Source organism: Patella vulgata, chromosome 1 (assembly GCF_932274485.2).
Source record: "Patella vulgata chromosome 1, xgPatVulg1.2, whole genome shotgun sequence".
Taxonomy (NCBI): Eukaryota; Metazoa; Mollusca; class Gastropoda; family Patellidae; genus Patella; species Patella vulgata.
This window is the reverse complement of record NC_065879.2, coordinates 72,695,636-72,713,628: the sequence shown is the minus strand read 5'-3', so window position 1 is coordinate 72,713,628 and position 17,993 is coordinate 72,695,636. Positions and strand designations below refer to the sequence as shown.

Genomic DNA, 17,993 nt, shown 5'->3' with positions numbered 1-17,993 from the left:
ACATTATATATTGAATGTGTTCTCGTCATCAATAATTTTATAGCGTCCTTGGTAAATTTTGAGAACTATTTTAACATATTATATTGAACGTGCTCTCGTCATCAATAAAAAAAATAGCGAACTTTCATTGCAAATTCAATACAAAAGTAGTACGCAATTTGCGCCAGTCCTATTGTTCTTGGAAAAGGTAAACTTTGAAATCATGGTTTTTCGTCACCGGAATGAGTTACTTAATATTTTGAGCTGGAAGAGGTCACGGGTTCCACTATGGGCACACCCGAGAATCAAACCGGGCACAGGTAATTCTTTGTGGACTTCGACACTGTAATTCCAACTCGTCATATCCCAGTCAATGAAGATGCAAAAGTCGAATGAATAAGATTGCTGCGCCTTATGTTCTGTGACCAAGGTCGTGCGGAATGAGCTAATGGCTTAGTAAGGTATGTATGTGCATTTTCATAACGCAATTGGCGACATTTTTCACAACAGCAATCTGGTTAAAGGGAGATGAATTTTCGATTCTATATTTAACCATTTTTGAATTTACTTTAATCTAAAACGTGCTTACATATCATAGAACAGAGGTTTAGCATAGACATCATGATTTTCAAGCACAAACTTTATTCAGTATTTGAAATATGTCTACTTTCCAGCAAACTAATATATGGAGTTTTCTTTTAGTTTAGAATTAGTATTTTGATTACCAACTCTTGTATTCTAAAATTAGAATTCAGCAGATGACCACAGTGGAGACCGGTGGAATTTGTTTTCATTTTGAGTGCATCCTGTACCATTACAGACCCGGGATTGTTAAATCAAAGTTCGCTCATCTGTAACAAAATTGCCCAAGTTTCGTTGGAACTGAAACTAGGGTTCGCTTTTTGGATTGTGATCATAATGCCGCATTACTTCTACTGTGTCTAATGAACACTGATATTTTATGGCAAGCGTAGGCATTTTTCTTTATGCAATGTCCATTTGCCTCGTTATATAGTAGGCATAGCTTTAATTTATGAGATGTTGCCTGGAATAAACTCCCCACCCCTCCATATATCCAGTTTACGACTGGATACTACTCACGTAAGGGACTTATTTTCGGGCAAATAACCTACCAGACCGGATTCATTCGATGAATGTCGAAACGTACTACTTTCGGGTTTGGTTGACAAAATTAGAGTGGATTAGTTCCATGGATATCGTTTACTACTTTAAGTATGGTATTTGACTAACGGAGAAGGAAAGGGAGAAATGGGGTTTAACGTCCACTCGACACAAACTGGATCATTTTGGGACTAAAATATGGCTTAATTTTATTTCAATAATTCGCTTGTGCGTAGCTGCGTAGGGTGTTTAGCAGTTCGAAGAAACCGGAGGACCCGGAGAAAACTAACGAGTTTGGACAGGCGACCATACTCCTTGTCACGCACAAGCGGGGAGTCAAACCACAAAACGTGACTCAATGACAGACCGTGTGATCTAATGTGCACTTGTTAAACCATTCGCCCCAACCCCCTTTGTCTCACGGACATCCGTAGACTTTGGCTCGCCGATAGACCCAAACCGATAGCTAATGTATTAGTGGACTGTAGAGTCATACTATAAAAGAAGAAACTCGTCTTCACTTGATTTATTAATATTTATTCATTCTTAAATGTCCCCTTGGAGTTATTTACCAGGAGGAGGAGGACATCCAGTAGGAACAGCGTCAACTCCACAAGCAGCAGCAACATTATTACAATATTCAGTTGGAACGTTTAAACTACAATGATCTGCATGGCACCTGTTGAAATCCCACAACACAGCACTACCATTCTGGTTTCTGTAACTGTAGTAGCATTCCTTGGTGGCTTGGTTAGTAAAGATATCAGCACATGTTATCACAGAATCCCTCTGTCTTGTTGCTTGTGGGTCACACGGTTCGCTATAAAGTGTCCGACACTGATCATCATTTCTGTAAATACAGATAATGTAGAAACAATGTACACTGAATCAATTTTTATCAGTATACTTAATAGACGCAACATTTATAAAGAAACATATACCTTTAACACAGTACTTGCAGCTATATACTTGCCTGGAATCAAATTTGGGAAAGCTTGATATAAAGCGCTTTACCTTATCAAATGGCTCTCCTCGTCTAATCAGTTTCCTTGGTTTTAATGCAGTAAATAATGTTCAAAATGAGCAGCTTTTTCATTAAAAAAATATCAAAGGAAAGGCGTAATACAGACCAGATTGGATGGAAGACGTTTCAGGGGAACGGTTTCCTGTTTCTTAATCAAGTTTCATTGCGTCATTTGAGCGCAATAGGAATCATAGCTGTACGCGTCAGGGGGAGGGGGGCTGCCCTACCCCCTAACTTTCGGGCAATCTATCTTTTCGGGCAGAGGGGTAAATTGAAAACAAAAATATTATTTCATCTAGTTGGCAAAATAAAGTGCTCGAAATCTAATTTTACTTTTCTTTTAATTGAATACCACGAATTTATACTAAATTGACTATTGATTAAAACATTTTGTCTGGAGCCACTCTACTTTGTGCGAAATTTTTCGGGCAACAATTATTATTTGTGAATGAAGCTGCAACAGTCCGATTAGATGGTTGCATCCGGATCGGGGGTCACAGTGGCTAAGTGGGTACGACGCTGGCTTGCTAGGCTGGAGGTCAGGTGTTCGATCCCTGCATTGGCCGAGAAAGTTCATCCAGATTTTCTGGCGTGGGTCCCCCTTGTCAGTGATGCAGGACGGAGGGCCTGGCAAGGACAGCTGTGTAGTCGTTCGGATGGTACGAAAAACCGAGGTCCCGTGTCCATATTGGCGTGCACGTAAAAGATCCCTTGACAGTTGGAATTCAATGTAAGAGTAGGCCGTAGTGCTGCTGTCCGGGCAAAATTTCCCTCATAGCACAATGTATGGCGTATGCCCGTCTTCATTAGCCCAATTCGGAGTAGAACAGTAGGACTTAAACTCCATTTCATTTCATTTCATTGGCATTCGGGTCGTCATAGAGTGGGAATTCGGTTGTAAAACGATTGGAAACTCTGCAGTTGCTTAACTCACAGACTAGAATAGCAGAAAAACGCATTGGTTGGTTGTTTGGGATTCAGGTCAGCACCTAAGGTAGGCTATATTGGACCGAATTGAGGTTGCTGTATTCACGGACTGAATATCCCGATTGCTTGATTGATTGGAATTCGAGTCGGCTATATTAGACCACTTGCTGATTTCACGGGCTAGAATAGTAGGACAACGCATTTGCGTCCATCAAATTTTCGTGTACGTGTGTGTGTTGGGGGTGAGGGGGAGGGAGTCCTCAGACAGTAAGCTCTCGCAGACACTCGGCGAGAGCAAGGATTCGAAAATCAAGAGCAGTAAGTCAGTGATTAATTATCTGAAATACATCAATAGAAATCCACACGTGTTAGCCCATTGTCAATACATTATACTGATGATAAAAGATTTAAAAGTACATGTGAAATTAGAATGAAAAGATAAAACCGTGAAACAATTTTGAACAGGAATAAACGAAGGTGTAGAGTTGATTATGGGTTTGTCTTGTGAATAAATAATAATTTATATAACATTTGAGGCCAAAAGAAAGATCTGCAATAGGCAGATTTAGCTCTTACACAACGAATCTGTATTCATTGTTCAATTAAGATGATGTTGATGATTTATTAAAGATGGATTCCCGCGTACAAACTGGGTGATTTAATGGTATATATGGACTAAAAACATATTCAAACTAATTAATTTGTCATAATTTTGCTTCAAATCCTTCTCAAACATTGTAATTGCGAAGGAATGTCCTGCTATAAAAATTCGATCAAACCAGGTCATGTTTACGTCACGTGACTTACCTCTCTTGGAAGTCAGAGGAGAATTCATTGCATACATAAGACGATGTTGTCTTTAATCGCTTACTATTTATTACAAATATCGAATCCTAATTAAATTCTCGGATTATCCTTTGGCATCACGCGTGCAGAAATTCCTAATCGCCGGGCTATCGATTAGGGGAACCCTTACATTTTTGTCCTGTATACGCTCCATGAGTGTTTTTCGGGGAATCCAGTATTTTTCTAGTAAGATTGGAAATCTCTACTTTCCATATATACCAAAATTACCATACTTTTATTGGAATTAACCACCCGATAAATACTTTTCTGGGAACCCATCTTTAATCTTCAAGTAGTTTAGGCTATTTTGTTGGGGTGCCTTATAGGCAAATTAAGACAGTAGGAATATTGGCCTGTATATAAAAAAAACTATTGTCAAATATGGATATGTTTTGATGGGAATAAAAGTGGAAGTGGTGTCCAAAGATTTGAAAATAAATTAACGTTCACTCAACACTAACCAGGTCATTTGGGGACTAACCTATGCTATTTTAATAGATAGCCCACAGGAGCTGCCTTCCCTTCAGAAATGCACCCATTCATTCAAAAGCACAAATTGCCACTAACTCTGAATTTTGCAAGTAGTAAATAGGTGGTGATTGCTTCATAGTTTTTACTGTACACACTTACCTACCTCCCCTCCCTACTAACAAATCAATGTTACCTAACTCTATACCTGGCCCGATGTTCACTGTACGTACTACACGTATACGACTACATGTTCATCATCATACAACTAAATACGAGTGGTGGACAGATTTTTAATCAGAGTACAATCGTGTAATTACCGTTCATTATGCGACAATTGATCCCCGAATGAAGTGCATGCAGTACGATCAACATATTGGTTTCTCCGCTTTAGCGAGGCACATAGATAAAAAAAAATAATCTTACTCGAAATTATTATCGATGTTTCCAATATTAACGTAGAATATGTAGTCGCTGTATTCCAGAGATAGTCCTGCAGCTGTATCAGCGTTGTATGTCACGGGATCGATTGGTTGGTTACACAATCCTGGATTCGCGGGATTAGGCGATGCATCTGGTGGAATTACGATAGTTACAGAGCCGTCTTCAGCTCGAAATCTAACTTCGACTCTGTACCCTGAAAAAAAGATGTATATTCGGTTCATTTTCGAGGAGAATTTATCGAATCACTAAGTCGCAGCCAATAAGTAAACCTACGGTATTGCCTGGATACCTTTCAATACGGTTGCAACCCCATGACCAATAAGAAAATTTTTTAAATAATACCTTGAACATAAACCACAGTTTGGCCGTTTGGTGCATCACGCGTAACGTTAAATATCAATGATTGATCGGCATAATCGGTAATCTTCTGATAGGGAGCAGCATTATTCTGGCAAAGATAAAAAAAAAAAACAATATAAGGCTGTACCACAGCGATAGGCATCGCGTATTGGCGTCCACTTCCGGGCAGATCGTCGAACATTGTTGGGGTACAATAGTTTTTATACACCCACATTTCCATGTGGACGTATAGTGTCGTCGCCCCTGTCCGTCCGTCCAAAGTTTGTTTGTGGATACTCTACAGGTAACAATTTTTATCAGTTCCTTTCGATATTGGAATGTATCGGACCATAACTTCATGGATTATGGCCCCTGATTGTACGAAAAATCACATTTTTAGCTCGTGGACACTCTAGAGGTCACAATTTTGATCCGATTTTGATGAAATTTGAAATGCACGTTTATAACCCAAATATCTTGTTTCTTTTCGATATTCGCACATATCAGATCGTAACAATTTTTATCCGATTTAAAAAAATAACGTTTTAGTATATCACCGTTACACCCTAATGATGGTTGAGTTCGAATTTAGGGAAAATCGGACCCAAACTGTCAGACAAAATGGCTGCCCCTTGTACGCAAATAGTGTAAACATCTTGTATATCAAGGTTGTGGACCTCCGGTTGAGGTCACAATTTTGATCCGATTTTGATGAAACTTGAAATGCATGTTTATATCCCAAAGATCTTGGATCCTTTTGATAGTGGCGCATATCGGATCGTAACATCCTTAATTATGATCCTTGATTGTACGAAAAATCGCGTTTTGAACTTGTGGCCCCTCTAGAGTTCACACTTTTTATCCGATTTAAAAAAAAAAAATAGTTTTATTATATTACCGTTACACCCTACTGATGGTTGAGTTCGAATTTCGTGAAAATCGGACCAAAACTGCCGGACAAAATGGCCCTCCCTTGTACGCAAATAGTGCAAAATATGGTATATCAAGGTCGTGGGCCCTCTAGAGGTCACAAATTTTATCCGATTTTGTTGAAACTTGAAATGTAAGTTTATATCCCAAAGATCTTGTTTCCTTTTGATATTCGCGCATATCGGACCGTAACTTCCTGAATTATGGCCCCTGATTGTACGAAAAATCGCGTTTTTAGCTTGTAGACCCTATAGAGGTCATAATTTTTATCCGATTTAAGAACCGTAGTATTATATCACTGTTACATCCTAAGGACGGCTGAGTTCGAATTTCGTGAAAATCAGCCCAAAATTGACAAACAAAATGGCCGCCGTTCGTTCTCAAATAGCGTAAAAATATGGCATATCAAGGTTGTGGACCCTATAGAGGTCACAATTTTTATCCGATTTTGTTGAAACTTGAAATGTAAGTTTATAACCCAACGATCTCGGCTACTGTCGATATTCGCGCATATCGGACCGTAACTTCCTGAATTATGGCCCCTGATTGTACGAAAAATCACGTTTTTAGCTTGTGGACCCTATAGAGGTCATAATTTTTATCCGATTTAAAAAACCGTATTATTATATCACCGTTACACCCTAAGGACGGCTGAGTTCGAATTTCGTGAAAATCGGCCCAAAATTGACAGACAAAATGGCCACCGTTCGTTCTCAAATAAGGTAAAAATATGGTATATCAAGGTTGTGGATCCTATAGAGGTCACAATTTTTATCCGATTTTGTTGAAACTTGAAATATAAGTTTATAACCTAAAGATCTCGGTTCCTGTCGATATTCGCGCATATCGGACAGTAACTTCCTGAATTATGGCCCCTGATTGTACGAAAAATCGCGTTTTTAGCTTGTGGACCCTATAGAGGTCATAATTTTTATCCGATTTAAAAAACCGTATTATTATATCACCGTTACACCCTAAGGACGGCAGAGTTCGAATTTCGTGAAAATCGGCCAAAACTGACAGACAAAATGGCCGCCGTTCCTTCTCAAATAGCGTAAAAATATGGTATATCAAGGTTGTGGATCCTATAGAGGTCACAATTTTTATCCGATTTTGTTGAAACTTGAAATATAAGTTTATAACCCAAAGATCTCGGTTCCTGTCGATATTCGCGCATATCGAACCGTATCCGATTTAAAAAAAATAGTTTTATTATATCACCGTTACACCCTACTGATGGTTGAGTTCGAATTTCGTGGAAATCGGACCCAAACTGTCGGACAAAATGGCTGCCCCTTGTACGCAAATAGTGTAAACATCTTGTATATCAAGGTTGTGGACCTCCTTGAGGTCACAATTTTTATCCGATTTTGTTGAAACTTGAAATGTAAGTTTATAACACAAAGATCTCGGTTCCTCTCAATATTTGCGCAGATCGAATTGTAATTTCCTGAATTATGGCCCTTGATTGTAGGAAAAATCCCTTTCTTTTTAGCTTGTTCTCTATCCATCTCTCGAAAATATCTTGTGGAACTCTTGGGGTGAAAAGCTCCACACAAATGCCGCCAAACCTTGCCATAGATGCCGAATTTTGATCAGATTTTGATGAAACTTGAAATGCATGTTTATAACCCACAGATCATGGTTCCTTTCGATATTTGCGCATATGGGATCGTACCTTGATGAATTATGGCCCTTGATGTTACGAAAAATCGCGTTTTGAGCTTGTGGTCCCTATAAAGGTTACAATTTTTATCCGATTTAAAAAAACCAAAAAAACAAACGTGTGAATATATCACAGTTATACACTAATGATGGTTGCGTTCGAATTTCGTGAAAATCGGACAAAAACTGACGGACATAATGGCCGCCCCTTGTACGCAAACAGTGTAAAAATATGAAGGTTGTGGACCCTCTAGAGGCCACAGTTTTTATCCAATTTGGATAAAACTTTAAAGATATGTTTTTATCATAAAGATCATGGTTCCGTTTGATAACCACACATATCCAAACGTAACTTCCAGGATTATGGCCCCTGATTGGTCGAAAAATCGCAATTTTAGCTTGAGGATTTTCTAGAAGTTACAATTTTTTTTTCAGATTTTAAAAACCGTTTAGATATATTACCATTCCACCATAATAAAGGTTGAATTGGAATGTCGGAAAATCGAAATGAAAATGCCCGACAAAATGGAAGCTCTTTGTACGCAAATTGTGTATAAGTATGTAATAGAAAGGTTATGGCCCCTTTAGAGGTCACAATTTTTATCCGATTATGATGAAACTTAAAACATATCAGTCCAGTCCCTTTGATATTTGCGCATTTCAGATCATAACTTTCTTGATTATGGCCCCTCATTGTACATTTTTTTTAGCTTGTTTTCTATCCATCTCTTGCAAAATGTAGGCGTACCCTGCAAGATCTATATATTAAATTACAATCCCTAATATTAGAAGTTGCATAGTTTTGTATATATCTTTCAAGGGGATCACGTGGCCAAGTGGGTAAGACGCTAGCTCGGTAGTCTGGAGGTCGGGTGTTCGATCCCTGCATTGGCCGAGAAAGTTCATTCAGATTTTCCAGCGTGGTTTGCCCTTGTCAGTGATGCAGGGCGAAGGGCCTGACAGGGACAGCTATCTAGTCGTTCGCATGGGACGAAAAACCGAGGTCCCGTGTACACATTGGCGTGCTCGTAAAAGATCCCTTGGCAGTTGGAATTCGATATAAGAGTAGGCCGTAGTGCCGCTGGCCGGGCAAAATTTCTCTCATAGCACACTGTATGGCGTATGCCCGTCTTCATTAGCCCAGGTTTAGGAGCAGAACAGTAGGACTATAAACCCCATTTCATTTCATTTCATTTTTATATCTTTCAATCACCAGGCTGACACATGTTATGATAAATGTCATACCGAGCATGTGTCCAGTAAAGTGGACAAATTGGGCATGTTATGGATTCGTTTATGTCTAAGGATAAGCCACGTACGGAGGGACGTATTATTGGGGGAATCGGACGCCACGTACCAGAAAATCGTGAAAATAATATCGACAAAAGAGTATGCTGTGATTAAACTCACATGATATTAAAGACTATGTAATGTGGATTGTATCCAAACCCATTTTTCTGAGTATTTTGGGGAGAAAAGGGTCTTTTCGATACAGATCGAGAATTTTAATTGGACAATAGTTCTGCATTGGACAAATCACCCCATCCGTGGAAACAAAGTCGACAAAAGAAAGATGACCGAAAAATACCACTTATTATAGAACGCTAAACATATATAACATACATTTTATTTTCTTAAGTTTCTTTCCAGGCACCCCGCCTTGTACTGACAAGGGGAACCACACTGGAAAACAACGAGCTTTTGCGGCCAAAACCGGGACTGATACCGGGACCTCCTTGTTGGTGAGCCTGTGCCTTACTCACCAAGCAATAGTCGCAGCCATTGTCGCTCAGCGCCTTACTCACCTAGCCATGGTCACTCAGCGCCTTACTCACCGAGCCATAGTCACTCAGTGCCTTACCCACCGAGCCATAGTCGCTCAGCGCCTTACTCGCCGAGCCATAGTCACTCAGTGCCTTACCCACTGAGCCATAGTCGCTTAGCGCCTATATCAAATTATCTACCCAGTGTTTATTTTCATTTTATACTTAGACATTCTGTTTCATTATTTCAGGCGCGTCCGCTATGATCCCTTGATGGAAATGGTTAGTTGTGTAAAACATAAAAGTTCGCGGTTCTTTGCTTACGTCGACACAATAATCTCATTGCATGCGTCCTATTATCAAAAAAAACCCCCAAAACCAAACGCTTTCTCGGCTACCGTATTTCCTATTATATATGTTAGTTTGAACTTACCCAACAACCGTTTGTGTCACAGCGTAACACTATTAGGTTGTTTTCAAAAGTAAATAGTTCAATATTCAGGGCAATAACCATTATTTGTGACGCATATCTGGCTTGGTAAACTTCTTTGGTTATGGCTGTTATTCGGTAGTTGAAATTTTTCGCTGGAAATGCTCTTGGAACAGTACCTTCAGCCAGAATCTGGGTGCATGGTATATATATGGAAGAGTCCTCGTGATTGAATGTTCTGATGTGTGGATCACCCATCATTGTGCAAATATGCATTGTGTCTGAAAATGAATGGGAAAGGGTATGTGGTTTAGAAATAAAGATAACTTTCTTTGAAACAATGTAAAAAAAATATCCTGTTCTGGTGTCTAAGCTTCCTCTTTGAATAAGGTCAAAATAGAATATTAAATTGTGTTGGTCTGCTGTGTTATTCGATTACTGATGAGTCGATATCTATTTTTCATTTCTGCTGTAACAAGTCGACAGTAGAACCGAAAATCGTTTATATCTCAACATCGACTTTTATTTATGGCTGTATGACAGATTGCAAGTTCACAAAAATGATCAGCTTCATAAAATACATTGAAATCGACAATTTTATTTTTTACCCAAAATCAATGAACTCTATAGTCATATTATGATAATGCACAATAATTAAAACATGTACTAAAACTAAAGTTTAGTTAAAATTTTCATAACTAGGGATCTAGATCTTTCCTCCTCCATCAAAATATGAACAGAACCAACAATCAAATCTTGATCTTGGTTACCTCCTGAGGGGGGTTGGATGGCCGAATGGTTAGCACGTGCGCGTTGTATCATACGGTCTGTCATTGAGTCAACTCGTGGGGTTTCGATTCAACGGTTCTACGTGACAAGGAGTAGGGTCGCCTGTCCAACCTCGTGGGTTTTCTCCGGGTCCTCCGGTTTCCTCCCACTGCTAAAGACCCCTACGCGCAAGCGAATTATTGAAATAAAATTGAACCATGTGTTAGTCCCGAAATGACCTAGTTTGTATCGAATGGACGTTAAACCCCATTCCTGTCTCTCTCTTTCTCTCTGGTTACCTAATGACTAGTGACAACCACAAAAACTGATCAGTCGGTGCAACATGTGTATCTAAAGCTAGTTTTTCACCCTCCGCGACTTCTCTCAAACAGTTCTGCTAGTCACTCACGTTCCACTTTTACCTAACCGAAAGAAACCAGTTACAAATCTCGTGATAATAAAACAGAGAGGAAAACCAACATTTTGACGTCATGTGGCTTCATTCAGTAATGCTGACAGGCCGTTGGTTTTGGAAATAATATATGTTACAAGATTGAATTAAACAAGCGGCTCCCATCGACAGGGCTCACCCTCTCACTGTCCCAATGCTTCGATTAGAAATTGAGAAAAATATCTAGCCTTAATCGCAAACACAGATTCAAACTAAATTTGTAAAAATCATTTTGAAAGCTATAGCCTTTATCATGCCGACAAGTGGTCATAAATCAGGAACCGAAATAAAATTCATCAGAGATTTTTTCTATACATTTTGTGTTTCATATTAATCGGACTACAATTTATTGTCGGCTGTAGAAGGTCCACACATTTGGTACATATTTTACCTAAAAGGCGGGGACCATACCCAAAGAAGTTGCGTGCGATCCGCCCCGCACCCAGACCTTTTGATCATAAACACATGTAATTTATTTGCACCTGTTTCTATGCATTTCTTATGTTTATGAGGATAGAGCGTCCACGTCCAAGGCATTATGTATTACAGGCTTTCCACTATTTAAGTAAAGGGTAGGGTCCATTTTGAGGGAAACTTACAGTCCGGTTTTCACGAAAATCGAACCCATCCGAGATTATGGTGTAGTGGGAATAATTCTGAATGGATATTTAAAATGGAATAAAAACTATGGTCTGTACAGGGTCCATAAGCTATGTGCGCAATTTTCTTACAAATAGGTAGGTGCCGAAACCGAATCAGCACGAGATCGTTGGGATGTAAACATAAGTTTTATATAATTAGCCACACGAAGTGTGGAATACGCTCACACATTATGTTGAGCAAATTTAATAAGAAAATCTTTCAAAAGCTACAGCCTCTATCGTGTTCACAAGGTTTTCGATGAGAGGGGGTAACTCTGAAACGGAAGGTCGCAGAACGCTGAATGTCGATAGGGTTCATCTTCTTTAAATCAATACACAACCCCAATGCATCAAATCAAATTTGAAAAGAATCCGTAAAGCACTGTAGCGTATATCATGTTCAGACTTTTGTTAAAGGAGGAATAACTCCGGAACAGAAAGAAGTAGAACGCCGAATATCGACAGGGTTTGTCTTTCCTCATGATCAAATTTGCACAAAAGAATTGTTAACAATCGGTCGAAAACTACAGACTCTGTCGTTCACAAAGGTGTTTTTTTGGGTTTTTTTTTTTACAAAAGTTGGATAGCTCTGAAACGGAAAACCGATAGAGTTCATGTTTTCAAACCAAATTCAAATTTGAAATTAATCCGTCGAAAACTATAGCCTCTATCGCGTTCACGGGGTTTTCTGAAAAGGGGGCATAACTCCGGATCTAAAAGTCCCGGAACGCTGAAAATCGATCGGTTTTGTCCACTCCTGACCTCGATACTTCACACCAAAAACACTAGCCTCTATCTCATTGACGGACCGCGAGACGACATAATACGCCCATACTGAAATGTGGGCGTATAAAAATCGAATAAAAATTGTAACCTCTCTTCATAGGGTCCTCAAACCAAAAACGCGAGTCTATCGGTCCATATATTAGTCTTGTTGGTGCTTCTGTGCTGCCAAAAGCCGACAGCGGACGCATAGCAAGAAACACCGACAAATTCCGACATCTATAGGCGACTTTTCTGTCGGGGAAAAATCCAATTTCGTCGCCCTTTGGAGACTTATTGGATATTCTGGACCCTGCGCTTGAATGACAGGTAATAAATTAATTAACCCCCTTTTTGTTAAGTTGGAAATTGAATCCGTGTGTGTATCTTATTGAATCTAATAAAATTTAATCAAATTCGGTCAGGGTGTATAGACTGATTCAATATAGAGTGCCCCACGCAGTCCGAATTTGCTCTATCAAATTTTGAACTCACAGTTTAGACCCATGCACAGCACGAGAATATTCCGATGTGTGTTTTATTTTGAGATCTGAAAGACTCTGTTTCCACTATCGGTCGTCCGACGGTGTGTCTGTGCGGCCTGCCAACCGGACTCCGACGACAGACTATCGCCCGATAGCGTCCCGACAATCGCTGTCGGTGGCGTCAATGACTGATTTTCTTGGCACCCGGCCAAGGAAGTTACAGTCCGATAAGTTACAAAATCGAAACCATCCGAAACGAACATAGACCTATTAGCTTCATCAAAATCGAATGTGAACAGACACAAGGTCGTGCGGACACATGGGTGGACACCGGCGACGGCATAATACGTCAAATTGAAAATGTGGCCGTATAAAAATGCATATTGACAGCATATTCGACAGAACCGTGTAGACAACGGTTGGTGACAGCAGGGTTTTTACCATAGATGTTCCATTAATGGGTAGTCCTTAGCAGTGGGAGGAAACTGGAGGACACGGAGAAAACCCACGAGGTTGGACAGGCGACCCTACTCCTTGTCACGTACAACCAGGGAATTGAAACCACGCCAGTTGACTCAATGGCAGACTTTAATAATAGGGATGACATGCCCGCTTTGCCGAAGTGGACTTGATGGGAAATTTAGTTTTCAACGGATTTCTTTCAAATTGATGCCACGAGAGGGCGGAACCCTGTCGATATTAAGTGTTCTGCGACTTTCCGTTCCGGAGTTATGTCCCCTTTTCCGAAAACCTTGTGAACGAGTTACAGGCTTTAGTTTTTAATGTATATTTATCATATTTGTCTTGATGCATGGGGGGGGGGGGGTATCGACCCCTATCGATATTCATAATCCACAGCCTACCGTTCCCGGTTTACCACTCCCCCCCCCGCCCTTTTGTCGATACTCTTTTGAACGCAATAGGGATTGCTGTGTGGGCGTATTCCACGCTTTCCGTGCTATCTTTTAAATTATCAACAAAAAAAGTGTTGGAAGTACATCTGGATAAAAAATAGTTCCTATTCAGCGTAAAGGTGTACATAAAAGAGTAAATGAAGGCGTAAATGAGTAAATTGCACAAATTCTTCCCAGATCAGTTTGTTTTAATTACCACACCCGATGTAAACAACGCACGTCCTATCGAGGTCGTATGATGTGACGTACACGTAAAGGTCAGTCACCTTCTACTGAGTTAAAAGAAGGCTTTTGCATTAAAGATTTGGAACAGATTGACTAAATATACCACACTTACCGTTGACACACCTAAGTCGGGCATTTCCAATATAACCGGCCATACATTGACATGTATTGGTAGTCGTATTACAAAATACGTTTACGTCATTAACGCATTTATAATCACCACATTGCACACCTGTAACAGATATAAGAATACACATAAAGTATTACATAAATGTTTCTAATAGGGCACCAAATTTCAGAAAATGTCTTAGCCAATGAGCTACTACAGCAGCAAGACATTTCTTGTTGTTTTTGTCATATTAACTTTTGTCCCCGTCCTTTAATCGCACAGTCTGTCCTACGTTTAATCCTCTCACTGTTCGCACAACTATTTCAGAAAATGCCTCCAGTGGCGGTGCCAGTCGCCGGGGTTTGGAGGGGCAAAGCTGGGGCAAAGTACAAGGTTAAGGGGGCAAAGGCACGACCTTCAACTACGGGTAGGGGGGCCTCCCCCAGAAATTTTAGAAAAACAGGCTGCCGGATATGCAGCCTGGCAGTATTTCAGGCACTGATCGTGGAGATAAAGTGTCAAACGACCGAACCTCGACGAAGCCCACTCACGAGCGCCAAAGTAGGGAATCCTTATGGAGGGTATGGGGGACCTCCCCCAGAAAATTTTGAAAAATAGACTGTCGGAAATGCTGTCTGACAGTATTTAGGCACCGATTGTCGAGATAAATAGAGCTGATCAGATACCGTCTGTCGCCTGATCACTAGTTTATCCGACCAGAGAGGGAAGTGTCAAACGGACGGAGTGATTGAATCAAAGTGAATGAATATTTTCGCCACGATATTTTGTAAAAAAAGACTGCCGTAAATGAAGCCGGGCAGTATTTCAGAAATAGAGCTGACCAGAAACTGTTCGTCGCCAAATCACCAGCTTATCCGCGAACAGAGAGGGAAATGTCAAACGAACGGAGTGAGTGTATCATTGAATGCATATTCTCGCCGCTTTGAACCTATATACCCAAAAACTTTGAGGATCGTAAAAAGCACTCCTCAAGTGGTTCACGTGTTATTGTTTTTGTAGGTTTACAGCAGGAAGGGCACACTGATCCGCAGTGAATATTTGCTTGGCCGCGACAATCACTGATAAGGATGACATTGATGCGGCTTAATGAGCTAGAAATATTAACTTTTTTCTTGCGACAAATTAAATTCTAAAACATTTTTTGTATATATTGGAAAAATAAATAAAGGCGTTTGACGTATTTGTAGTTAAAAATTATTTCCGATTTAGTGTAAATGGGTATTAAAATGACTAAAATGCAGCATTCTCTCCGAAGCAGTTATGTCTTATGTAAACAATGCACGCGCCATTCAGCCAATGATTCACACCGCGTGCTGTGACAGCACGTGTTAAGGCAGTCATCTATGACAGAGATATTATACGAGACTCATAATTCTCTGTGAAACAGATTGCAGGAAGAGCTTGGTAAGAAGAAATCACTCAGACTCTACAACATGCAAGTCTATGAATGAGTGGGGATGTGGGATTTAATCACAGTAGAAGGTATTGATTTTGATTACCGAAACGTATCACAAGTATTTTTTTTTTATTTTCCAACGTTATTGGGGGGGGGGGGGGCAAACAGAGGACAGACCAGATTTATGAGGGGCCAAATGCCCCCCCCCCCCGCCCCCTTGACGCCGCCACTGAAAACCTCAGCGCGACATTTCTTATTGTTTTTGTCGAATTTAACTTTCCCCCCGCCCTTTAATCGCACGCAGGATGGAGGGCCTGACAAAGACAGCTGTCTATTCGTTCGAATGGGACGAAAAACCGAGTTCTCGTGTACACATTGGCGTGCACGTAACAGATCCCTTGGCAGTTGGAATTCGATATAAGTGTAGGCCGTAGCGCCGCTGCCCGGGCAAAATTTCCCTCATGGCACACTGTATGGCGTATGCCCGTCTTCATTAGCCCAGGTTAGGAGCAGAACAGTAGGACGGTAAACCCCATTTCATTTCATTTCCTTTAATCGCACAGTCTGTCCTACGTTTAATTCTCTCGCTGTTCGCACAACCATGAACCGCTTGATCAACACAAATCAAGCATGCATCACCTGAGCAGACAACAATTCGACAGGTTGCCAGTTAGTGATCCGTTATGTTTTTATCCCGTGCGTGCCTCATGGGAGTTTTTCAGAAAATCCAGTAGTTTTCTCTACTTTATATTTGCCGTACCTTTATTGGAAATAACTACTTAAATGAGTGGGGCCTTACAGATGTTTATCAGTGCTTGCCAATTTCCTTCGAATCGTTTGCGAATGCCTTCGAATGCCCTTGCAAAGCGTGTGATTGCTTGTAAACGCTAATTTCGGCTCACATAGATAAGTTTACCCTTCGTTTATCTATGGGAAAACTCGCCGGCCATTAATCAGTGCCCCCCCCCCCCCCGCCTCTTTCGCGTGAATCCTGATTGGCTGGATTTGTTTGATTGAAATGCTGCCATTTTCTCGACAATTAGGCACCAGTTCGTTGCATGAGTTACATATTAATGATCTTTGGAACATTTTTCACATCTTGACATCAAAAGTTCATTCGAAAACAGACGATTTTTAGCGCGCAATGTGAGTGATCCGGCAAAATACACGAAATTTCTGAAGAAATGAGAGTTTGAGCCGCCATCTTGGATCTTTGTGAAGCGATCGACGGAAGTTCGTAATGCTAGGTTCCCACTACCAAGATTCGCGCTACCATTGAAATCGTTGTTTTAATCGCCGAGTAATCGTGATGATCCTATCAAGTCTTATCATAATATATTGTCGGTCAGTCGTAGTAATCCTGTTGATCGTATCGAAACGTATCCCAACGTATCTGCACGTACCCGATCGTGGACTCAATAGGGACAAATGTGACGCCCAGGGCTAAAGTTTCAGTGACACCCCCACCCCTTGCCTACTGTAACTGCTTTGTTCAGTGTCTGCGCCTAGTTGACTTTTTATGATTAAAGAAATTTTAAAATATAATTTTTATACTTTTAACACTTTATCTAATTAACTATTTATTAAAGAAACTTTTATGTAAAATTTCTATGTTAATTTCCCCCCTCAACTCTCCATTTGATCGAAAGACCCTATAATAAAACTTGGAAAAATCATAATTCTACCCTCTCTATTTGCTAATATGTCAACTGGTTTAAATGGGTTTAGGGGAAGCGAAGGCTTGCAATTTTCTATCTCAGCCTCTAAGGAGACTAGTCCATAAATATTGTAAGGGTCCCCCTTTGAATATTTCTTGTATGCATGTCGATAATTTATCGCCCCAAGAAGTGTCGCCCCCGGGCATATGGCCCCTCCCCTATGTGAGGGCCCTGGGGCCAATCCTATCGTAACGCATCGCACGACAGGGGGAACCCAGCGTAAGTGATGTTTACAAGAAACCTTTCGTGGCCCCTTTCACATGGGCTACGAATGCCACGAATCGTAACTTTTTCCTAGATAAATCGTAGAGGGTTCAATCCCTCAGTTGGACCTTTACCATAGTCAGTAGGTCTAGTGTGGACTATTAAACACTGAGCTGATTGTGAAGGAATATTGAACACGATATATTTCTTCCTTCTCTGCCAATACAAAACAGAGTTAAGTTCCAACTTACCATCAAAGGAATGAACCACAATCGGTGATACTAGCAAACATATTGCTATCTGCCACATTGTGTAAGTTTTGTTCTGCTAGTTGGTGGTAGAGTTGAAACTTAAATGCGTGG

The 17,993-nt window shown here is 40.4% G+C and overlaps 1 protein-coding gene across 1 annotated transcript; it reads right to left on the bottom strand.

Moving 5' to 3' along the window:
• Positions 1–1,627: 1,627 nt before the first annotated feature.
• On the bottom strand, positions 1,628–17,955 carry LOC126823502 (uncharacterized). The gene is made up of 6 exons (XM_056098298.1): positions 17,883–17,955; positions 14,296–14,415; positions 9,941–10,218; positions 5,153–5,258; positions 4,793–5,003; positions 1,628–1,951 (listed from the first exon to the last, which is right to left on the bottom strand). The coding sequence occupies exons 1-6, from the start codon at positions 17,938–17,940 to the stop codon at positions 1,666–1,668; spliced, it is 1,059 nt and encodes a 352-aa protein (XP_055954273.1). The 5' UTR covers positions 17,941–17,955; the 3' UTR covers positions 1,628–1,665.
• Positions 17,956–17,993: the final 38 nt, after the last annotated feature.